Here is a 25,217-nt window from a genome sequence, read left to right as displayed (position 1 = left end):
ATCTTCATTGGTAACCGAAACAGCCAAAGTTGGAGGGGGTTAAACGAGAAAGTCAGCGACTGGCAAGCCATCCAGTACACCGAGATTCTTATTCACGAGCCTTGCAGGAATTGGACTAGCAACATGTTGCAACTAATCCCCAGCTGCAGAAGGGAGGGAGAGCATCACCTGCAGTCACAGGCTTGAGAAACGCTGCCCCCGGGCTTGCAGAAAAAGGAGGGAGGCTCCCACTCAGGTGCTCCAGGGCCCCCGCCACAAGGAGGGGAGTGAGAACGAAGGTTTCCTCTCCTGATAAATAAGAGGGAGAGACGGGGCAGGTAGGTCGCCAGGCGGACAGACTGACGGTCAGACAGACTACTAGGCTGCTCCCGCCACCGCTGCAGCCTCCAATGCTGTGGTCTCCACCGCTGGAGAATCCCGACTGTCCAGAGGTGAGGGAGAAGGAAGGAGAGAGGGAGGGGTGGTGACGTCACCAAATTCCCCACCCTCGCCCCTCCTCCTCCTCTTCTCCGTCCGCCCCACCCCCCCAACAACCCCCTTTCCATTGAGCCAAGTCCAAGAGGGAGTGAGTGAGAAAGAAAGCCGGAGTCACTGATCCGCCGCAGCTCTCTGCTGCAACTCCTTAACTCCACTCTGCCCACTCGTTGCCTGGACATGTCCTGAACAACTTGGATTTCCTCTCGTCCATTATTTGCTCCAGCTCTCTCCCTTTTCGTCTCCTTTTCCCCGGTCAACTTTTAAGATCGCCTCAAAGTCTTCGGAAATGCGGCCGCCTGGATGCGAGGAGAAGAGGCGGGTCTCATTTTCGTTGGGGAAATGCTGAGGAACCGAAGGAAGAGGCAAAGTTGGTACTTTCGACGGGGTTTTCTGGGCTTTGGGGGTTCTTTACTCAAATCGTGGAGGGGTGGATTAACGGAGCTGTAAGTGACTTTTAAAGTGGAGCCTGGAGGCTACCGCTGGCCTGGTGAGTACACTGTTTAATTCTTTTCTCTTTCTCTCTCTTTTTTCAGTTTAAAAGGAACGCGGAATTTGGGGGACTACCTTCCTTCATTTACACAAATGCATACAAAAAAGTAGGTGCTCATTACCTACCCCTAAGAGATAGACACGTAGGTTAAAATGTGTATGGGTAGCTCAAAAATGCATAAAATACGGAGCAATTAAAAAAAAACTTGCAAAGATATGCTGCTTTTGCATTATTTTTAAGTGTAACTTGTTATAGAAATGGTGCCCTGGGAAGGAGAACAAGGGGACCAGGTGATAGATTGTGATGCAGCGCCCTCTAGTAAATGCAGGAGGGTAAGGCGACTTCTTGCGGCTTTTCCTGGCGCAGACAGCAAACTTCGGCAGTGTCCCGACACTCCTGGGACTTGGTGGAAAGCGGTCGCTCCCTTCCTCTTGTCCACCAGATTTTTCACCCTACCCTCTCCCCACTTGCTCATTTCGATATTATCTTCTCGATTCAAGTTTTCTAGCCGCAGTCGTGAGTCAGAGCAGGATGACTCTGAACGTAAAGTCGGGGGAAGCCTGTGGGTTGAGGGATGAAAATGTGGGCACCTACTGGTATGGCATCCCCCGCCCCTTTTACAGTATTTTCAGAGATCACTTTAAATCTACGATTCAAAGACAAGCTTGGGGATTGAATGGGATTATTTTGCTCCCCAGGTTTTAGATGCTGAGAATTTGATCGTAGATAAAACCATCCCTGATTGATTCTCCTGGCGTTCGAGCTAACGGATCAATTCCAAATACCAAAAAACGTGGCAGCGCCAATGTCTACAAAATGTTCCTCTCTTTTATCTCTGGCTCTAGCCCATTTCCTGGTGTGATCACCTCCAAGTCCTGCCAGGCAACCTAGTTTCTTGGGTAGCTTGGCAAATCGGAATTCCCAAGCAAAATGTTTTATCCTGATTGTGCGCCATTATTTATTAATAAATAGCAATTACAACGAGGAATTCTTTGGGATCATTAATTTTTGATGTGTGGTTGTATATATGCCAGTCTCTGCTATTTACCCTCAGTATTGGGGTGGGGGGCGAATGCAGGGTTCATTTTTTTCTTTTGGAAACTGAGAATTGTGGTTGTATTTTGCATATGCTACTAATGGCCAGAGCTGCAACAGTCGCATAGGCTTTCCTTCAGTCAGGTACCCTATGTTTGTGGTCTGGCATGTAAATCAAATTGACCAAGAGAGGTTTGCCCAGAGGATGACTTTACACGTTTGTAGCTATGGTTAAATCTGTGTAATCGTGATTAGAAACTCTGTGTGTGTGTGTGTGTGTGTGTGTGTGTGTGTGTGTGTGTGTATGTATATGTACTCCTTCAAGCCTGATCACAAGTGGTGGGTTCCTAGTGCTGAGGAAAACGCAGCGTTCAGTTTAAAGCCATAAACAGAATTTGGACGCTTCATGTTTTCCCCTTTGCCAGACAATCTGTTCTACATCCTTAGTCTGCAACTACCAATGTTAAGGCCATTGAGCAGATGGTGATTGGATGGATAAACTTTGAACCAGGGAACCTGCCTTCCTAATACAGGAAAACATTCTTGCCTTCCTTCTGTCCTGCCAGGCTGCAGTCGGGTTCTCAATTCTTAACGCCTTCTTTCCCCCCAGCTCTGTCCTAGAGAAATCAATCCTCTTTGTCCTTACCACGGTAGGTAGATGTGAGCTAACTTTCTGAATAAGCCTCACCTTCTTTGGAAGACTCCATCCATACATCCATAACTGTAATCTTCGTATAATTAATAGCATAATAGCTGGAAAGGGACCTCAGAGATTCTAGCCCTACCTTTCCATTTTAGAGATAGGGGAAACTAGAGCTCAAAGCTTGGTTTGGAATACTTCTAATTCTAATTGAACTCCCTGGGAAATGTTTCTTCTGTTAAAAGATGGGATTAAGAATAAGAAAGAACACCGTGAACTATTACTGCTGCACTCTGAGCTAGAATGAAGTTGCTAGAGTTGAGAATTTGAGACCTTTCTTCTCTATAGGTTTCCTAGTCTGTATCTTTTTGCTTCCGGTTGGATTTTCATTTTTGTTCTGGTGTTCTCTGTATCTCTCTGACTCTTCTCCCTCTGACTCCTCCTTTTTCTTCCTCTGACTCTTGTCCCTTCCTCGCTTAAGCCTCTCCTTGCCCTTCCCTGGCTCCCCCTCCACTCCTCCTTACCCCCCACCCCACCCCCACCCTTGAATTTTAAATAACGCTCTGGCTTTGATTGCAAACTGTCTTGGACTTGCAAAGTTGGTGATTTGCCTTGAGTATTTGGCTTGGTTAGGTCCTCCGTTGGTTGTTGAATGCTCTAGTTTTCCCTCGTGGTAGGTTTAGGCAGATCTGAATTTAAGCTCTATCCAAAACAACCAGCGAAACACTTCCAATTTTCCTGAGGGCTATTTGGTTCCAGCCTGTGTGGAAGAATCTACCAGGTTTATACAGAAATGATGAACTTGTAAGTTTAAAGAAAAGTGTAGAGATGTCAATTTCAGGACTAACTGGCAGATTTTACCAGCTGGAGAATAGCAAACGGAAAAGTATCCTTGGAAGGCTTTCCCTCCTTAAAACTCATTTGAAATTTCCTAGACCAAAATACTGGTGTGCGTTTTAAATTGTTTGGAAAAGTCCAACCAGCGTTACGGCATTCAGAACCGTTCTGAGAAGAGCGTATTAAAAAAAAAAAAGAGCCTTTAAGTGATTGCTTATCCCTTCCCCCTAGTGAATGTGCTTCTATAAAAGCAAGAGCGTGGATCTTTGATCTGCAGGGTATAATCATTTAGGAGCCATATGGTTCAGAGTCCGGGAGTCTGGGAAAGTGTGCGGTTTAGGGTTTTTTCCCCCTTTTCTTTTTTTTTTCTCCTGTGCCAAAGAAACGAGCGCCGGCGCCCGTGTAAGTTGCAGCAGGCGGAGGGATCTTCCTCCGGCACCTCGAGAGCGTGAGAGGGCTCCCGGGCTCCCTAGAGAGTGGCTTGGACTGCAACTCGAGGGAGCTGGAGGGAAGCCGGTGGGGACGGCGGGGAGAAGAAAGAGGGCGGGTGGGAGAACCGGGGCCCGATCGAGACCATGCAAGACCGCGACCACCTGGACAGGTTCTGCAGCCGACCTTGCCCCGGGATTAGGGCAGCCTGAAGGTGAGCTGGGTTTTGCTCCGGGTCCCTAGGCTGCTGCAAACTTTACAGGAAAGTTTGTCCGGACGGAGCCGAAGTCGGAGAATGGAGGCAGAGGGCGTGAGAAAGGAGCTCGAGCCTGCGGCGGGGACGCATTCTGTCCGCCAGGCTGCTGGACCCGCACCTAGAAGCCGAGAACTTGCAGCTCCCAGGTTGCGGGGGCGGGAATTGTGCGACTGAGGCTCTGCTTTCTGAAAGTTGGGAAGGGGAGCTCCGCATGAGCTGTGTCTGGAGTCTGGGCTTCGGGATAGGGAGCTGGGAGCTCCAGCCTCGGGGAGGATTTAGACCTTTCCCCTCCCGATATTGGGGATCGCCCATTGCCGGGGTGGGTAGGTAGAGGAGCACAGGGGGAAAAAAAAGACTTGTGTGGCAGGTATTCAACTTTGTAATAAGTGATGTAGAATGAAGCAAGTAGAATCCCTAAAGAACACAAGGTGGGGATATTACAATGAACATAAAGTCCACACTAAGACTTATCAATGTTAGCAAGACCTGAGTAGGGTGGTGGTGGGGTGGGAGTCAAGGGGGGTAAGAGGGGGTTTACCGCTAGGATGCGGGCTATGGCGGTGGCTTCTCCTGCGGAGACGGGGCTATTGTCCTGGAACCACTGCGAGGTTAAATCAAAGCCTTAGGGCCTGGAAGATCATTTTACAGTCGGAGCTGGGCGAAGAGCTGGTGCTACCTGCCCCCTTTTCCCCCTCACCCCCGCCCCTCCTGCTGCTCTCTCTTTATTTAAAAGTTCACTTATTGCTGCAAGGAATTGGGAATCCCGGGAAACTAACACTCGCCCCCCTTCCCCGCCCCCTACATTTTTTTAAAACAAGTTTCGTAGGTTCCGGTGGCCTTTTTTTTTTAAAGTTGTGCTGGTTAATGAATTAGTTAACTCCGCTTCCGGTTCTGTTTAAAACAAACAAACAAACTGAAAAACCTGGTAGCCTTATTTAGAGGGGAAAGAAAGCAGGTAGCTCTGGCAGTAGAAATACTGGAAAGAATCTGCAAAGTTTCCTCGGGCCGAGTGACCACCCGGAGTTCTAGACCCCAGAAAGGGCTGAGCAATCCAGATTTAATTGGGACTCTTGTAAATTGCACTGGCCTGGTGGTTGGAAAATCAGCACGCTCTCAAAATGGATCGTTTTGTCTTCAGCCCTTTGTGGGAATGAGAATTGTTCTCTAGAGCATGCCTGAAGTTGTTTGTTTCTGGCTTTCTTTGAAGGTTTAACTTAGGGAAAGGCTGACTTTCATCTCAAGTCATCGGTGCTTTAATGATTCTGATTGGTTTCCTCGGAATTAAGCTTTTTTTTTTTTTAAGGAAAAGTTGTTTTTAATGGAGGAGAGGAGGAAAACTAGTGCTTTCAATTCTGAGGAGCCATAGTTCCCTTCCAAATGTATTTTACCCTGAATTGGAAGGAAAATGCTGCTACGTTCATTAGGAAAAAAATTTAATGCATTTTTAGTGGAATATGAGTTCTTAAAACAATAGTAAAGATCTGGCTGGGTTTAAGGATTGTACAGACTTTTTTTTTCACTGTAGATATTGTCAGGGGCCACAGCATGTGGTAGAGGAAGGAGAACAGGTCTGGAAGACATAGAGTCATGGATAGTTCACACTCTGGCCCTGCAAACAAAGGTGGAATATTCCAGCTTCTTCAGCTTTGATTTATTATCCTTCAAATGGGGACAACAGTAATTGTATCACTTACTTTATACACCAAACCTTAAAGTGGGTGGTTGTAAAAAAGGCTATCTTATCTCTATTAAAATATTGTAATCAAGATGGATTTAATTTAAACCAGAATATGTAAATCATGACAAATCACTGGTCAGAGAAAGTTGATATGAATTATTTCTGCAAAAAAACCAAAACAAAACCTCTTGTTTGCTATACTTTTATATATGTGTATATATTTATAAAGCTTTTATATATCATATATCATATACAACTCAGAAGTGCTGTTAAGTTTCCCTTTCAGAATATATGTACTCATTTAAGAAAGTGATTTGTTTCTAGTAGCAGTTGTATCAAAGAAAACAAATGTTTTGTTTGCTTGTTTATTTTTGTTGTTGTGGTGGTGGTTTTTGTGTGACCCCATTTGAGGTTTTCTTGGCAAAAAAACAAACAAATGTGTGTTTTGCCATTTCCTTCTTCAGCTCTTTTTACAAATGAGGAAACTGAGGCCAAGATGGTTAAGTGACTTGCCCAGGGTCACACATCTCTTGAGTGACCAAGGCCAGATTTGAACACAGGAAGATGACTCTTCCTGTTACCTAGCTTTGTTTATTTTTTTATCTGTCATCTTATTTAAACTAATTCTAAGTGAAACAGATTCCTTAGGATTTAGACAGCTTTGGCATCATAGGAAAGAGTACTTATTTAGGGCACCAAGAAACCAGGGTTCGATTCTCATTTTTTTACCCTTTAGTATCTGTGTCTTTGAGTAAATTAGTTACTCACGACAGATCCTCTGTTAACTCATTTATAAAATGATGGATTAGGATAGTTGGCTTATAAAGAATTCTCTAGCTCTAGAAATTTCTTAGAAGTTAATTAGGGGCATTTGGGGCTATTTTACCCCTTGGTGTTTTAGAGGAAATAGAGCTCAGCAGCCTAGCTTTGTAGACAGGGCACTGGATTTGTCTTGGAATGAGAGAGCTGGGGGCTCAGAGTCAATCTTTGATACTTAGGATATGCTGATTCTGAGAATTCATGTAAAGTCTCAGAGGCTTATATTACCTCCTTTGGGGATGATAATACCCAGCACTCTAGATTCTTGTGAGCAAGATACATGATTGTTAATACTAATGTTATTAAAATGTAAAGGTTTTTTTGGTAGACAGTAATTGAGGTTTTCATTGATAATGAAATCTTCAGGAACTATATTTTTCCTTAGTGATGCACATCAGCACCTCCTATCTCATTTACAATTTTAGACAGTTGTCAAAGATCCTTGAGAGGTTTAAGTGACTGACACACAGACTGTGCTAGAGGCAAGACCTGAATTCTTCTTCCTAATTCAGATGCCAACTCTCTCACCACCACTTTGTTGCCTCTCATCAATTTATATCTTGAAATTACTGTTTCTTATATGGTGATAATTTTTGAGTATTGCCCTATCTTAAACCATACTTTAGTAGACATTCATTTTCATCTGTGTGGGTTTTTCCTCTAGCGATGTAGACTGCCATGGCTTCAAACTTGATTAATTTCACAAGTTTGTGGTTTCATGTGGCCAAATAAATTGATTGCCTGATGGCCCCCCTTTCTAATTATGATCCAATCTGCTCATAACTAGATGGACCTTCTGAAAAAAAATAATGAAGTCAACATGTGGGTCCCTAAGAATATGTTCAACTTGGTGAGACTAGCCTGTACAGATTCATTCTGCTAAAATAATTTGAAATCCAAGGACCCCTCCATGCCATGCCAACAGGACATTATTTGCTGACATGTCAGATAAAAATGGATTAAGTGCCTACTAAGTCAACAGTGAAACTGGGAGTTTAGTCATGCCCATTTCAGAAGCAGGACTTGAATTCAGATCTTCCTCCCTTTCTCCCTTCCTTCCTTCTCTACCACACCACTGCTTTTTGTTCTTCATTCATTTTTAATCCTATTTTGACTCATTGTGACCCATTTGGCAAAGGCACTAGAGTGGTTTGCCATTTCCTCCTCCAGCTCATTTTCCAGATGAGGAAACTGAGGCAAATAGGGTTAAGTGATTTGCTCAGAGTCACAGAGCTAGTAAGTGTCTTGAGGCCACAACTGAACTCAGATCTTCCTGATTCCAGACCCCTTGCTCTATCTGAGCCATGTAGCTATAGCCTCCTACACTGGAGGTATCAAACTCCAATAAAAAAAAGGGGGGACTACTAAGCTGTTTTTAAAGATCTCTATAGGCTATATATAAACTTAGGGCTTTAAAAAAAAGTATAATTAAATTTTGTTGTTGAAATGCCAAAATAATTATCTTTTTACACAATTATTTTTAATTGTTTTTACTTATCTGAAAAATAGAACTATATTTTATTTTATTTATTTTGTTATATATTTCTCAGTTACCTTTAAAAAAAAAAAACCCTTTTTGTCTTGAGAACAACTTCCAGACAGAAGGATAAGGGACAGGTGACTGTTCAGAATCACACAGTTAGGAAGTATTTGAGACCAAATTTGAACTGAGGTCCTGCTGATTCTGGACTTGGCACTCTATCTGCTGTGCCATCTACCTGACCCTCAATTACTTTGTAATATGATTCCGTCAGTACAACAGAGTATACATATCATCCTTGTGATTTCAGTTTGATTTGAAAAAAATCCATATTTTAAAAAAATTATCCATTTAAAAATATTGGTTGAAATAAAATACTGCAATAGGAAAGAGCCTGATTTTTACCTTGTGGAGAAAGGGAGGTGGTTAGTGAGATGAATTCTTATGGTTACCTAAAGCATTGGAAAATGACCTTTCTAGAGTATCTCATGCCGTCGCTCAGTGAACATTTGTTGACTTTTGGATTGAACCTCTCCCGATAGCTACAAAACAGCCTACAAATCTTTCAAATCACAGTGTGGAAAATAATTACGCCTTGCTTTTCTTAGCTTTCAGTCTTCTGCAAACTCCTAGTGGATGCATATGTTCAACTTGAACCATAATAGTGCTTTTATTTTTCTTCTTAGCCTTTTTTGAACTGGGTCTCTATTTTATACAATGGCCAAACGGACTTTTAGGATAAAAGACATAATTGGAGATCTGGCAGGGATCTTAGAGGTCAAGTCCAACCCTTTCATCTGATGGAATAAAAATTATAATATATAAAAAATATTACAGGTAATATAATAAATTAAGTAATAAATAATATTTTAAATTTAAAATTAATAATATAGTACATAATGGATAATAATAAATAAAATATAAATTAAGTAATAAAATGTATAATATATTACATATAATAAAATATAATACACATCACCTATAACATAATAAACATTCATTACACATAATATAATTACATAATAAATTACATAGGCATTTCTATGTATACATACATTTTTGTTATATATACATTTCTTTATAAAGAAATTGAGCTGGGGGTGGGGTTCTTGCCTAGTGTGACCCTACATTTATTGCCTTATTTCTGTAGATCATTAAAGGTGATTTGGTGGTCTGAAAGAGTTGATGCAGACTGATGTGTAGCAGAAGGGTTAGAGTCAAGAATTGAGTCGTTCTGCCTTCTTTCCCTCCAATGGGGCAGATGTGAGTCTAGACTTAGAACTGGGATCCCAGAGCCAAAGAGAGAAGGGGCTTCAGAGGCTACTTGGTTCTTCCCTCCCTTCCCATTTAACAGGTGAGAAAGCTGAGGCTCAGACAGATTAAGAGATCTGACTGGAGCCTTGGAGGTTGTAACGGGCCAGGGCTAGGACTGGAGCCAAGTGTCTCTGATTTCCAACCCAGGGCTCTTTCCATGGTACCTTTGCCTTGCTACTTGCTTGCTGTCTGGCTGGTGGGGTTGGTGGTTCACAGTTTCTTCATCTGTAAAATGAGGATGATGATGGAGAGCAGCTGCTGATTTGTACTGGGGGAAGGGAAAAATGGACACCACAGACCAAAACAAAACAAAATCTGATACCAGAAAAGACTTTCTCCAGTGGCCATACAAGGGTATTTTCCTCCAGGGATAACATGAGGAATAGACCTCAGATCCTGTACTCTTTGCCCCTTTTCTCCTGTTTAAATCTTAGATTTACATCTATCGCTTTTGTTTAGTTTTAAGTTTAATATGTAAAATAATATACTATAATATATAATAACATAATATAATACTATAACACAATAATATAGCAATATATAATGTAATAATATAATATTATGATACATAATAACATAATATTATAATATATGTAATATATAAGAAGAGACCTCCATTGAAATCTATAAAGTAAGGAGAGAGAGAGAGAGAGATTCCACCAGGAGCCTCACACACACATTATTTAGAGTTTACACATGACAGCTCATTCACAGCTGTTGTCAGGGAACAGAGATGCATTTTTGGAAGCCTTTAATTTCCAAATTAAGGCTCTACCTTTTGGAGCCCAAGCCTACTTTTAAGTCTCTTATTTAGAACTTAGAACATATTTCCCCCCATAAGCAATATTGTAAAGTTGGGGAGTTAGGTTCCACAGCCAACCCATAAATGAAGCTGAAGTGCCTCTCTATATAATGAAAAGAGGAAAAAGTGACAAATACAATTTTTGCAATTCAACAGAAGTTAAAAAAAAAAGCCAACCTGGTCTCCAAAATCTTACACTATTATACTGTTTGTAGTAGTAGAATATTAAAAAACAAAATAATTAAATTTGCAAGAACTGGAGAATGGCAAAGCAAACTGATGTGAACAATATGCAGCATTCTTTTAAACAATCAATATGTGGAAGGTATTGATACATGATTGAAAAATTCAAATGCAAATTAATACATGCACTGATTTCTTTATTTTTATTTTTATTATTATTATTTAAACCTTTACCTTTTATCTTAGAATCAAGGCCACCTATTGGTTCCAAGATAGAAAAGTAGTAAGGGCTAGACAATGGGGATTAAGATTATTATTTAAAACTTTACCTTTTATCTTAGAATCAAGGCCACATATTGGTTCCAAGATAGAAAAGTAGTAAGGGCTAGACAATGGGGATTAAGTGACTTGCCCAGGGACACACAGCTATAAAGTGTCTCAGGCCAGATTTGAACCCAGGACCTCCCATCTCCAAGCCTGGCTCTCTAGACTAGCTGCCCTTAACATGTTTTAAAAGAGAAGCGCAGCAAGGGCCAGGGAATCAGGATTATGTGATTTGTCCAGGATCACACATCTAGGAAGTGTCTGAGGCTACTTTTGAACTCAGGACTTCCCATTTTTAGGCTTGACTCTAAATCTTTTGAGCCACCCAGCTGTTTCCCACCCTGATTTATTTTTTTAAAGCAGAAAACATATACACAACTTCCCTTCTCATAGGTTTTAGTTCAATTTAAATAACAATAAAAACAAACTCTAAATGCCTCCAAGGATACCAAGATAAATCAGCTCCTCCCCTCTTAAAATGTTTCCCTCTGTGTTCATTAGAGATAATCTTTCTGTTTTGACTGTTCCCTTAAGAATTCTCTAACCTAGTAGGGGAGATAAGCCATTTAAGCCCCTAACTATACTATAAATTAGATAAATGTGAGAAGTAAGTTAATTCAAAGTCCTTTGAGAAATTGGAGGCCAGGAGGAACTTTCTTCCAGCTGAAGTTATCAGAGGGGGCTTCTTGGAGAAAGTAAGACCTCAGGTGAACTTTGATCCCTGAGAAGGATTTCTTTGCAATGGTTCTTTTCTCCTATTTTCAATATAAACGGTAAAGGGGTTCAGCCACATTTATCTGTTGATCATAGAAGTCCATTTCAGGCTTGCGGGGGCCACCATGTTGTTAAAAGACTCCTAGAGTGGAGTCAGAGGACTTGAATTTGAACCCTGCCACTTTGAGACCTTGAGCAAGTCCTGTTATCTGTCTGGGACTTTGGAATTCCTCACCTTTCCCCTAGAGTTTGAATGAGATGCTTCCTAGGAGGGCTCTGTGGGGGTTAGATAGATGGCTCCAGTTGGAATGATTGGAGCTGTTGATGATAAGAGTGGAGAAGGGTGGAGAGGAGGCTGGAGAGCTGCTCAGGGTCATGGTTTCCTTGGGGTGATGGAAGAGAGACTGAGCCAGATAATTCCTGGAGTTGAAATACTGTTACTTAGCTGAAAGTGACCTGGAGGGATGGGAGGCCTGGGGAAGTTAGAGACTGTCTCTCTAATTTACTCATTCATTCTGCCAGTGTTGGTACTGGAGATACCCAGCTAAAGAAGATATCATCAGAATTCCCTGTTTGGTACTTGAAGATAGCCCAGGAACTGTTCTCTTTGGAGATAGCAGAGATGGAATGACTAGAGATTATTATAGATGAGTCTATCAAAGGATTTCAGGACCCCAAGATCACATCTGGGTGGAAGGATTAGAAAAGGCTTCCTAGATGAAATGAGGGGAGGCAGACCAGTCTGGCTAAAGGAGACTGCTTATTTCACCAGGAAGAAGAGATAAGGCTGGAAAAGGTAGTTTGGGGGTGGAAAACAGGATCTTTAAAGTTCCTAGACATACCCAAAAAACCAAACCCTTTCCTTAAAGCTGTTATTCTCTTAAATAATTGTCCTATCTGTCTTTTGTCCAGCTGCTAAGCCCTGTGTCCTTATTACCTCTAACTCCTCATCCCCTTGCTATTCATTCTGTTGAAATAGTTCTCAGAAAGATCTTCCGTATCACTCTTGTAGTGACTTTCCCCCCCTCATTATCCTTGAACTCCCTGTAGTGGTTGACACCCAGGACCGTGCTTCTCCGGCTTGTTTCTTCCTCTGGCTCTTCTGCCACCTTATAATTAGCCTTCTAACTCCCCGATGGGCTCTTTGTCCTCTTCTGGTCTTGTAAACAGCAATGTTTCCTTAGGTTTTGACCCTTGCCCTTCTTTCTGCCTTCTCCCTGGGCAGCCTCCCAGAACTGCCGTGGCCACATCTATGAAGATGGCTCCCAAATCTTTATGTCCACTTTCCGAGTTTCAGTCCTGTAATTCCTTCCGATTTCTCTGTGTGTCTCACCAGCATATTGTGTTCCTAAATCCTCCCAATTTCCTGAACTGCTCCTCTGTCCAATCCTCGAGCCTCCCTTTCTCCTGATCTTGTTGTCTTTAAGCAGCAGCAGACCTATGATGCTGTCTCCTTAATCTCTTGTCCCTTTCTGTTCCCCTCATCTTCCACTGTGTCCATGGGTCAAGCCCTTGCCTCTTGCTACCCAGATTATTGCAATAGCCTCCTAAGTGGGCTTCCCACCTCGTTCTGTCTGTCCCCTTTCCTGCTACATTGGAAAGAGCTGTGCCTCTGAAGAGGATCTGGGCCCAGATTTTACATCTGATGCTTCCTCAGCTAACTCGCCTAACCTCCCCAGCTTCTGTTTTCTGGTTCCTCTGCCCCCAGTACAGGGGCTTGTTATGGACTTGTTGACCTTCACAGAGCTTTCTACCTCCAGATCTGTGACAAAGGAAGATTTGGTTTGTTCTTCCCCTACTACCTTGAATTTTTTGCCACTCTGACGCAGCTCCTCCCTCTACTCCAAATCTTTTACTCATTACCCTTTGTTGTTGTTTTTCACATCCTTATCTTCCTGTCAGTTCTGTCTAGACCAAAGAGTAGAAAGAGCTAGGCAGTCTGGTTAAGTGACTTGCTCAGGGTCACACCACTAGGAAGTGGCCTTTGTACAAATTCTCTCTCTCTCTCTCTCCCTCTCTCTCTCCCTCTCCCTCTCTCTCTCCCTCTCCCTCTCTCTCTCCCTCTCTCTCTCCCTCTCCCTCTCTCTCTCCCTCTCCCTCTCTCTCTCCCTCTCTCTTTCCCTCTCCCTCCCTCTCTCTCTCCCTCCCTTCCTCTCTCTCTCTCTCTCCCTCCCTCTTCCTCTCTCCCTCCCTCTCCCTCTTTCTCTCCCTCTCTCTCTCCCTCTCTCTCCCTCTCTCTCTCCCTCCCTTCCTCTCCCTCTCTCTCTCCCTCCTTCCCTTCCTCTCTTTGTCTCTTCCTCTGTTTCTCCTCCCTCTCTTTCTCTCTCTCTCCCTCCCTCCCTCTCTCCCTCCCTTCCTCTCTCTGCCTCTTCCTCTGTTTCTCCCCCCTCTCTATTTCTCTCTCTCTCTATTTCTCTCTCTCCATCTCTGTTTCTGTGTGTCTCTCTCTCTGTCTCTGTCTCTCCATTTCTGTCTCTGTCTCTGTCTCTCTCCATTTCTGTCTCTGTCTCTGTCTCTCTGTCTCTGTCTCTGTCTCTCTCTCTCTCTCTACTTGAATCCTCACAACTCTAAACCTGGAGCCCTAACCATTCTTGCTGCCTAACTATCCTGACTCCATATTGTTTAATGAAAGTCAACAAGGATTGCTGAATGAGAATGTTCCCTAATCAAAATCAGGTTTTAAGAAGATTAATTCTGGCGCTATGAAGGGTGCAGGGTGTCTGATAATAATCCAGGCAGGAGATAATTAAGACTTGAACCAGAGTAGTGAAGATGGGACTGGAAGGGAAAAGCCTTGGCAAGTGACTGCCCCATTATAGGGAGATGAGAGGGAGGAGTTAGAAAAGAGCAGAATCCTAGAACCATAGACCTGAAAGATTAAATCTTCAAACATTTATTTTACCCCTGAAGAAACAAGTCCAAGGTCCACCAGTGAGTTACTAGAGGATCCTCCCTCCCCTGACTCAGCCCAAAGCTAATTCTGTTCTATGGTGCTGCCATGTTGGATGAGTACAAGGTTTTGACCTGAGGGCTACTGGAAGCTGGTTAAAACTTTTAACAGAAATTAGGTTAGTCAGGAGGAGAGGAGGACCAGGGTAGAGGGTGAAAATTTTAAATTAGTGATTGGATTGTGAATGGCCTTTTCCAGCTTTGGAGAGTTTATAATTTTGGGACTTGAACTTGTTGGGTTTGAGGTGATGGTAGGACATTTGGGTGGAAAATGCCCCAAAGAGAAATGCATAGAATGATAATATTGATAATGATGATGGCCAACATTGATCTTGTAGTCTGACTAACGATATATAGCGCCAACTGTGTGCTAGGTATGGTGCTAAGCATTTTACAAATGCTATTTGATTTGAGCCTCACAACAATGGTGGGAAGTAGGCATTATTATTGTTATCTTCATTTTACAACGAAGGAAACTGAGGCAGACATCGGTTCAGTGACTTGCTAAGGTTACACAGCAAGTAAATATCTAAGGCTGGACTTGAAATTGGGTTTTTCTGACTCCAGACCCAGTGGACTGAAGTTTAGGTAAGAGATTGAATTGCAGATTAAGGATGTGGGATTCACATGCCTAGAACCATGGGAGGTGGATGAGAATTCTAGGGGAACTCATAATACATGGAGAGAAGAGAATTAAGGATATGGTCTTAAGGACAGTCTTCTATTAGGAAGCAAAAGGGGAACCGAAGGCCAGCAAGAGAGACAGAATAGGAGGAATAAAGAAAGAACTGTGTCAATTCTGCAAAGTTTTAAGAGGATGAGAACTGACAAAAGTCCAAGCATAACCATCAAGAGAGACTCTTTTGCAAGCAAGGGATCACAAGGTTTTCTATATTCTTCTTGTAAAGTAGATAAATATCCTTCACTCATTTTTGTTGTATCCGACTCTTCGTGACCCCATTTGGGGTGGCAGAGAGACTAGAATGGGTTGCCATTTCCTTCTCCAGTTTGTTTTACAATTGGGTAAACCGAGGCAAGGAGGGTTAAGAGACTTGCCCAAGGTCACACAGCTAGGAAGTGTCTGAAGCCAGATTTCAACTCAGTCTTCCTGATGCCAAGACTGGCATTTTATCCATTGTACCAACTTGTCACAGATAACTTTAACCATGTAACCTGGTCATTTAACAATATGCAATGAAAGGCTATATATTACATCTCTTAATAAAATATATATTTTTAAATGAACTATGGTAATGGTGACAGGCAGCAATGGGATGGTGGATAGAGCTCTAGTCTCAAAGCAAAGACAAGTTCCTGGACAAGTCACTTGATCTCTTAGTATTTTTGGCTACTCTTTATCAAGATTATAAATGGTAGAGAAGCTACTGATTTGCCCTGGAAAAAGGAATTTTCTCATCCAAATTTCCCTTGGACAGTGAAATTACACATCCAGGCTCTCTATGGAAATGGTAGTCATTTAACTTTGCATTCAAGTTCAGCCCATGCATCCTTGTTGGCTACTACTGGAATGCTTTTGAGTTTGAAAACATAGCAAAAGTGTATTCAATTGGATGATTTTTTTTTTCTTTTTCAGTTATACTAAAAAATTATCAAAATTGGTTAGCAAACTTTTAAAATTTGAAAGAGGAAATTTATACTTTTCTACATTGCACTCTGCACTTTTTAAATGATTACTGTAAGAACTGGGGCATGGTAAAGAGAACAATAGGTTAGGACTTATGAAGCTATTTCTAGTGCAAGCTTTAATACTTTTGTACATGCAAGAATAGAAAGTCCATTTCTTCCCTTTAAAACACAAGTCTCGAGATGATTAATGGTATATATAAAGTACTTTGAACTTGGTAATAAATATACAAGGCACAGTAGAATTAAGGCAGTATGCAAAATCAAGTTTCTAAAAACTTTGTAAAGTTCTTTTTCTTCTCTATAAAATGTGCAGAATTTTGAATGTGAAAGACTCAAATCTGAATATTAATATTTATTTTTAACCTACTTAGTTTCTGTTTACTGAAGATTAGACAGTAATAATAGTTGATTAGAACCCTGTGTACAAAAGTGTTTGTGGCAAATGAATATATGTATATTAATATTCAATTTCTATTAGAATTGAGTGTTTGAACCTAAGGCTATCTCCTCAAGAGGTTGAATTAAGTAAATAATCTTTATTTGGCTTTGTTGAGTAATGGCAAGAAATCCTAAACTACTGAGCCCTCAAGATCTGTTATTACATTTGAAATATGAAAGTATATAGCTCTAGCTAAAATATTTTTGGTATTTATTTTGATAAGGATGAACTTTGGGTAATAATCTCCATAACGCTTTAATAAAACATTGCATATTAATGTCATCCCCACATTTTTTAGTGATTCCATATTTTACAGACTTAAAATATAACAGTCTAGATATTAATCATAACATCTTATAGCGAACCTGACTTCACCACAGTGGTTACAATAGGCCACAAGGCAAACAGAGGCTCTTAAAAAATAGAATTTAATGAGTGAAGAAACCACAATTGAGAGTTTAATCTGATGGTATTGGCATTCAAGTCAAGTTTTCAGTACATTTTCTAGCAATTTAATATAGCCATGCTTGTGAATTAATTTTAGACTTTCAGACATTCCTCAATTTATGATTGATTGTGCTCCAAAAAAATATCTTGGTAAATAAATAGTGGGGAACTCAGAATACATTTTCTTATATCAATAGTGATATAAATCATGAACTTAGCTTATAAAGGTCATCTAGTCCAAGTCCTTTTATAGATGGGGGAAATGAGGCAGGGAAGCATTAAATAATTTGCCCTAAAACACATAGCCAGTCATGGAGACATTCCTTAGAACTCCAGGAATCTTAGAGATGATCTGGTTGGACTCCCTCCTTTACTGATCAGGAGAGTGAAAGAGATAAAATGACTCGTGCCAAAGTCTCATCGGTAGGTTGCAGAACTGGGACTGAAAATCATCTTTTGATTTCCAAATCTAGTCCCACCTGATTCATTCCAGTATGGATGAATAAATTGAATTCCAAAGTGTCTTGTATTTTTACACACCAACAAAGTGGTTGCCAAGTCCCTAAGTTAAGCCAATAAAACCTCATTTGACCCATGAGGTGAATGGATCTAACCATTATTGATGATGGAGTATGGATTCACAGATTCTAGTCCTGGGACTTTGGAAAACAAAGGCATCCTCCTCCTCCTCCTCTCTTGCTCATCCTCAAGGAAGCAGGGCAGCTCTGATGCTGGCTCCAGGTAGGGCTACAGCAGGGACAGCTCCTGGGGTCATTGGGTGCTTTGGCAAGGGGAGGGCAGGGGGGAGACGAATTGTGTAGGATAGAGCGCGATGCCCTCACAGATCAAAGAATTACTTTTAAAGTAAACCCTGAGGAATAATTAATATTTATTATATTGTCATATATTTATAATATATAATACAAATATTATAATAATTTAATTAGTTGTTTTATGCTATCTAAACTTCTTTTAGAAATCAGATAGAGCGCGATGCCCTCACAGATCAAAGAATTACTTTTAAAGTAAACCCTGAGGAATAATTAATATTTATTATATTGTTATATATTTATAATATATAATATAAAATATTATAATTTAATTAATAATTAATAAATGGCATAAAACAACTACCTAAACTTTTTTTCGAAATCAGATACCTCACAAAATACTATGCCCTATAAGAGCATTTTATTTGTTTCTGGAATTTGAAAACAGATCATATTTCTGAATTTTTTTCTTTGATTACTGACTTTTTTTTTTTTACACTAGACTATCAGCCCTATGTGGGAGGGGGTGGAGTTACATGTCTCATTGAAAACTCATCTATATACACTCCGTGCCTAGTGCAGTGCTGGTATACCGTGCTTGCTTATAATATATGTTTGGAATTTAATTGAGTGAATAAAAATGACCAAAATCCTTTGTAACAAGTCCCAGAACACCATCTAATGTGTTTTTAAATTGCACTTTTAGTGCTATTGACACATTGAGATATTTCTGGATGTGATTTTAGGTGGAAATTGTCCACTTATTTGTTTTCTTCATCTTGTTAAGGTGAAATTAGTGCTTTTAATGCCCTGTCTGTAGTACTGAGTTTTTATCTACATAAATGGTATTGCAGGGCCTTCTGAGAGCAAGTTATTCTCTATTCAGAGTCTTGCTGTCTTGAGGTAATTCTGTTCACTTCTCTAGTTCACCCCCTCCCACCCCCGCCTTGAAATGGCTCATGGAGCAAACCTGGGGAAATAGAAGCTTGAATACATGAATTATACAAAAATCATTACTTCACCAAAGCTTTTGATCATACCTTAAGACTTTTACCTTTCCTCGCCTTTCACAAGATCTATACTTGACCTGCCAGGCAATGATTAATCCAGGAGAAGAGTCTCTTCTTGCTGGGCATCATGACCTTGTCTTGGGTGGGTGGTAGGTTGTTTTTTTGGTTTTTGTTGGGGAGAGGAGAAAAGAGAAGACTGAATAGATAGGGTGTTTTTTTTTTAAAGGAACAAACAAACCAGAATGTGCCTTTCATGAAGAACATCCTTGTATTTTTTTGAAAAGGTACCCTGAAATAACCATTGTCCTACCTGAGTTCCTGGCTTTTTGACTTCCTGCATTGCTTATCTGCAAAGTGAACTTTCCTCCAAGCCCCAGAGGGATTGTCCCATCTCCTTTAGCAGTCTTTATGAAATTGTCTCTGCCCTACCCTGAAAGTATCCATCCTGATGTCACTGTAGCTTGTGCCACTCATTTGACATTGACATAGGGCATATTGATGTGGTTATTTTCTTTTTAAAAATGTATGTGCTAGTGTTTCTCTAGGGTACCCTCCACCCTAAGCACTACTAAATGCTTTTTCAACAAATGAATGAATGTCCTGCCTCCTCATTAAGATTGCAAACCTGGAAGCCTAGGTGTGTTAGTAAGTCTTTGGGTCTCCGGCTGCAATCACACTCCTCAGTAAATGTTTGAGGACGATAATGACCCTGATAAACAGTAACTCCTTGTGGATAGGTTTGTATCAGTGACCCTGAGGGGGAACTGCTCTATCTCTAACCAGGATGTTCCTCAGCTGTGCCTGCCTTGATCCTTCCCCTCCTAAGTTTTTATGGCATTTGGCCTGTTATGTTGCTAGTTTAGAAATTACCCTTTGTATAGACTTGATGATATAATTTAAGTGTCTTCAAACATTTACATAGCACCGAATGAGAAAACAAATACACCTAGTAGGAAGAGAGTGAAGTTATTCCTGCCCATAAAAATTAGGATGAAATTTGAAGGAATTTTATGACCTGTCATTATGGCAGTCTATTCACTTCGTAGCCCAGTTAGTGGTGGGGAGGGGTGTGTGTGTGGAAATAGTTTGGATTGATTTCTACATCACTTGTTAGAGCTTTGATCTCTTAGGTTAAATTTTCATTTATGACATATTGATTATTTATTTCAAACTGTTTAATTCAGATGATTTATTTTAAGTTTGTCTTTTAAAATGTGTAATTAAATTTCATTTTTTCAGTTGTTGAATGTTTAATCTTTTCCCTATCTCCACTTGGGGAGGAGGAGAGAAAAAAATAAAACCTTTGCATAGTAAAACAAAACAAACTCTCATATTGGCCATATTTTAAAATGTGTCTCATTCTGTTTATTTAGTTCATCACCTCTCTGTCAGGAGGTAGACATTTGTGTCTTAGTCTTTAAGCTCTCTATAATAGAACCCATATGATCACGGTTAAATGACTTAAACCTTGAGCCTCAGTTTCCCCATCTGTAAAATTACAGCTTGTACTTCAGTACCGAGTCTCTGAAATCTCTTCCATTTGTCCATTGTTGCTATGATTGACACAGTCTTAAACCCAAAGTTTAAGTGAGTCTTTTATACCTGACTGCTAATTACTACTTTTATAAGGAAAAGATGAGTTAGGTTTTGCATACAACACTGGGTATAAATCACTTTACTCTCAGTCTCCTATAAAATGAAGGTGTTGGAACTAAGACTCTTCCATCTTTAGATCAATGATCACAATCACCTGATTTATTTGATTGAATAATTCAGATTTGAAGAGTTTGTGGGTTTTTTAAACTAGATCGTTTTAATCAATTTAAAAAATAAACAGCTCAAGTAGCCAAATTCATCTATAGTCCTGGACCTCATTTTCTTCTATAAAATAAAATTAGAGGAGTGGGCTAAAGGGGTGTTAGAAATCCCTTCTCGCTTTAGATATATGAGCCTCCTATCACTGGTTGTGATGCCAAGTTCAAAATATCCTGTCTGCTGAGTTTCGATTGGTTCTAAAATGTTGATGAAATGACACATGTAAAATCTAGTAAAATTGTGTGTCAGCTACAGGAGGGGGGGACGGGAGGGAAAGAACATGAATCTTGTTACCATGGAAAAATATCCTAAATTAACTAATTAAATAAAAATTTTCAAAAAGAAAAAAGAAAATAAAAATAAATAAATAAATGAAATGGCGATGAGACCTGTGTCGGCTTTTATGTGGCTGTCTGTTCTACAGAAAGGGAAATTCAAATTGCCATTCAACATGCTTAAGAAAAACTAGGAACAACAACAACAAAAAAACATTGCCCTGATTTATTTCTACAAAATCCCAATTTCTGTTTTTCATTGCAGGTTCCTGGTCGTTGACACCATGGGTAGACATTTGGCCATGCTTTTACACTTACTTCTCCTCCAGTATTTTGGAGACACTGAAGGAAGCCAAAGAACTGAACAGACTCCTGAAATAATCCAGTTTACACACTTTCAATACAATGTCACCGTCTATGAAAACTCTGCAGCCAAGACTTATGTCGGGCATCCTGTAAAGATGGGCATTTATCTCACAGATCCCTCGTGGGAAATACGGTACAAAATTATTTCAGGGGACAATGAGAACCTGTTCAAAGCTGAAGAATATATTCTAGGGGACTTTTGCTTTCTGAGAATAAGGACCAAAGGAGGTAATACAGCCATTCTTAACAGAGAAGTTAAAGATCATTACTTGTTGACTGTGAAAGCAGTGGAAAAAAATACCAATGCTGAAGCCCGCACCAAAATCAGGGTCCAGGTGCTGGATACCAATGACTTAAGACCTTTGTTTTCTCCCACCTCCTATAGTGTTTCTCTGCCTGAAAACACAATCATCAGGACCAGTATCGCTAGGGTGAGTGCGACAGATGCTGATATAGGAACTAATGGAGAATTTTACTACAGTTTCAAAGAAAGAACAGATATGTTTGCCATTCATCCCACCAGTGGTGTTGTGGTTTTGACGGGCAGGCTTGACTATGCAGAGACCAAACTGTATGAGATGGAAATCCTCGCTGTGGACCGTGGAATGAAATTATATGGCAGCAGTGGCATCAGCAGCATGGCCCGACTGACCGTTCACGTAGAACAGGCCAACGAATTCGCCCCGGTGATCACGGCGGTGACGGTCTCCCCGTCTGAACTGGAGAAGGATCCTACCTACGCCATCGTGACAGTGGAAGACCACGACCAAGGTTCCAATGGGGAGATAGCTTCTTTGAGCATCGTGGCCGGAGATCCGCTTCAGCAATTCCGAACTGTGAGATCTTTCCCAGGCAGCAAGGAATATAAAATCAAAACTGTGGGTCACGTGGATTGGGAGAGCCATCCCTTTGGGTATAATCTTACTCTTCAGGCTAAAGATAAAGGAAATCCTCCACAGTTCTCCTCTGTAAAAGTCATTCACGTGACATCTCCGCGGTTCAAGGAAGGACCAGTTCGTTTTGAAAAGGATATTTATAGAGCAGAAATCAGTGAATTTGCCCCTCCTCACACTCCTGTGGTCATGGTAAAAGCCATACCTTATTACTCACACTTAAAATATGTTTTTAAAAATACTCCTGGGAAAGGAAGATTCCATATAAATCCCAACACGGGTCTCATCACTATTTTAGAACCCATCAGGACACAGCAGGCATCCCATCTCGAATTTGACGTCACCACCAGTGATAGGAAAGCTTCCACCAAAGTCTTGGTGAAAGTCCTGGGCGCAAATAGCAACCCTCCCGAATTTACTCAGACATCCTACAGAGCGTCCTTTGATGAAAACGTCCCGATAGGGACGAGCATCATGAGTGTGAGTGCCATTGACCCAGACGAGGGTGAGAATGGGTACGTCACCTACAGCATCGCCAACCTCAATCACGTGCCGTTTGTCATTAACCATTTCACCGGGGCCGTGAGTACTTCGGAGCACTTGGATTATGAACTGATGCCCCGCGTTTACACCCTGAGGATTCGAGCGTCGGATTGGGGCTTGCCCTATCGGAGAGAAGTCGAAGCTCTCGTCACCCTCACTCTCAACAACTTGAACGACAACACCCCGTTATTCGAGAAAATAAACTGTGAGGGAACGATCCCTAGAGATCTAGGCGTGGGGGAACAGATCACTACGGTGTCCGCCATTGATGCTGACGAACTGCAGTTGGTAAGATACCAGATTGAAGCTGGGAACGAACTTGATTTATTTAGCTTAAACCCCAGTTCTGGGGTCCTTTCGCTGAAGCACTCTCTAGTTGAGGGCTTAGGAGCCAAGGTTTCTTTCCATAGTCTGAGAATTACAGCCACGGATGGGGAAAATTTCGCAACACCGCTGTATATCAATATTACGGTGGCGGCCAGTCGCAAACCTGTGAATTTGCATTGTGAAGAGACCGGTGTGGCCAAAATGCTGGCAGAAAAACTTCTGCAAGCCAACAAATTGCACAATCGCGGAGAAGTCGAAGATGTTTTCTTTGATACTCATTCCATCAATGCTCATGCACCACAGTTTAGAAGCAGTCTTCCCACTAGTATTGAGGTAAAAGAAAATTACCCGGTAGGTTCCAACATCATCCTCGTGAACGCTACCGATCTCGACAGTGGTTTTAATAGCAAACTGGTCTATGCTATTTCTGGGGGAAATGATGATAGCTGTTTTATGATTGATTTGGAAACAGGGATGCTAAAAGTTTTATCTCCCCTTGACCGAGAGGCGACGGAAAAATACACCCTGAACATTACCGTCTATGACCTTGGGATCCCACAGAAAGCCTCCTGGCGCCTTCTAGACATCAGAGTTTTGGATGCCAATGATAATAAACCAGAGTTTTTACAAGAGAGTTATTTCATCGAGGTGAGTGAAGACAGGGAACCGTACAGTGAAATCATCCAGGTGGAAGCTGTCGATAAAGATCTAGGACCCAATGGAGAAGTGAAATATTATCTCCTCACAGACACGGACAAATTTTCAATCGATAGTGAGACGGGTATCGTTAAAGTCGTGGGACCTTTGGATCGGGAAATGCAACATGTCCATTTCTTAAAGATTGAAGCCAGAGATCAAGCGGAAACAGAACCTCAGTTGTTTTCCACCGTGCTGTTGAAAGTATCATTGGAAGATGTGAATGACAACCCCCCTAAATTTATTCCCTCTAATTACCTTGTGAAAGTGCGAGAGGATCTCCCAGAAGGAACTGTCATCATGTGGCTGGAAGCCTACGACCCTGATTTTGGTCCGTCCAGTCAAGTGAGGTACAGCCTCATCGACAGCGGAGATGGAAACTTTGACGTAGACAAACTCAGTGGAGCCATTCGAATCGTCCAGCAGCTGGACTTTGAGAAGAAACAAGTTTACAATCTGACCATCAGGGCCAAAGACAAAGGGAAACCCATTTCCCTTTCTTCTACATGTTATGTGGAAGTTGAGGTCATCGATGTAAATGAAAACTTACATCCACCGCTGTTTTCTAGTTTTGTGGATAAAGGCTTAGTGAAAGAAGATGTACCTGTTGGGACGTCAGTGATGACAGTGTCTGCCCATGATGAGGATACAGGACGGGATGGGGAGATCCGGTACTCTATAAGAGATGGCTCTGGGGTTGGTGTTTTCAAGATAGATGAAGAAAAAGGTAAGACCCCTTTTTTACTTTTAAAATTATTTAGTATTTTATATAGTATTTTATTATTACAATAAACCTCATTATTAATTTGGTCATTAATCATTATCAATAACTTGTTAATTTATTATTAATTTTTATTGATTCATTAATAATTATATTATTTATTCTATTAATTTATTGTTATTGTGATAAACACCATCATTAATTTTCTCACTAACCATTATCAACAATCCTTTTATAATTTATTATTAATTCACTAATAATAATTGCATTGTTTATTCTATTATTAATTTATTATTATTGTGATAAACATTAAGTTTCTCACTAACCATTATCAACAATCCTTTTATAATTCATTATTAATTCATTAATAATAATTACATTGTTTATTCTATTATTAATTTATTATTATTGTGATAAACATTAATTTTCTCACTAACCATTATCAACAATCCTTTTATAATTTATTATTAATTCATTAATAATAATTGCATTGTTTATTCTATTATTAATTTATTATTATTGTGATAAACATTAATTTTATCACTAACCATTATCAATAATCCTTTTATAATTAATTTATTATTAATTCATTAATAATAATTTTATCCTTAGTTCCATTATTAATTTATTATTATGAGAATAAACATTATTAATTTATCACTAATCATGAACAATGTGCTTTTAATGTATTACTATTAATTTTATAAATTCATTAGGGATAGTTTTATTATTTAGTATTCTTTATTCTATTAATTTATTAATAATAATTTTATTATTTTTACTTGAGAAACATGAAAAAAGTTCATTTCTACTTAAGTGCTGATTGTGAATGTTTATAAAT

At 40.4% G+C, this 25,217-nt stretch overlaps 1 protein-coding gene across 5 annotated transcripts in view; it reads left to right on the top strand.

The window, feature by feature from the left end:
• Nucleotides 1-531: 531 nt before the first annotated feature.
• The window catches only part of FAT1 (FAT atypical cadherin 1), a 165,205-nt gene continuing 140,519 nt past the window's right edge, over nucleotides 532-25,217 (top strand). For 2 of the 5 annotated variants that reach the window (XM_056802979.1, XM_056802978.1), the window contains exons 1-3: nucleotides 540-848; nucleotides 1,011-1,073; nucleotides 21,096-24,382. In XM_056802979.1, the coding sequence (XP_056658957.1) occupies nucleotides 778-848; nucleotides 1,011-1,073; nucleotides 21,096-24,382 (3,421 nt within the window). In that variant the 5' untranslated portion in view covers nucleotides 540-777. Of the gene's footprint in view, nucleotides 849-1,010; nucleotides 1,074-21,095; nucleotides 24,383-25,217 lie in introns of all 5 variants that reach the window. The other 3 variants (XM_056802982.1, XM_056802981.1, XM_056802980.1) reach the window with 3 other exon arrangements.

This window comes from Monodelphis domestica, chromosome 6 (assembly GCF_027887165.1).
Source record: "Monodelphis domestica isolate mMonDom1 chromosome 6, mMonDom1.pri, whole genome shotgun sequence".
NCBI lineage: Eukaryota > Metazoa > Chordata > Mammalia > Didelphimorphia > Didelphidae > Monodelphis > Monodelphis domestica.
The sequence above is the reverse complement of the archived record's forward strand: the minus strand, read 5'-3'. Positions and strand labels throughout refer to the sequence as shown.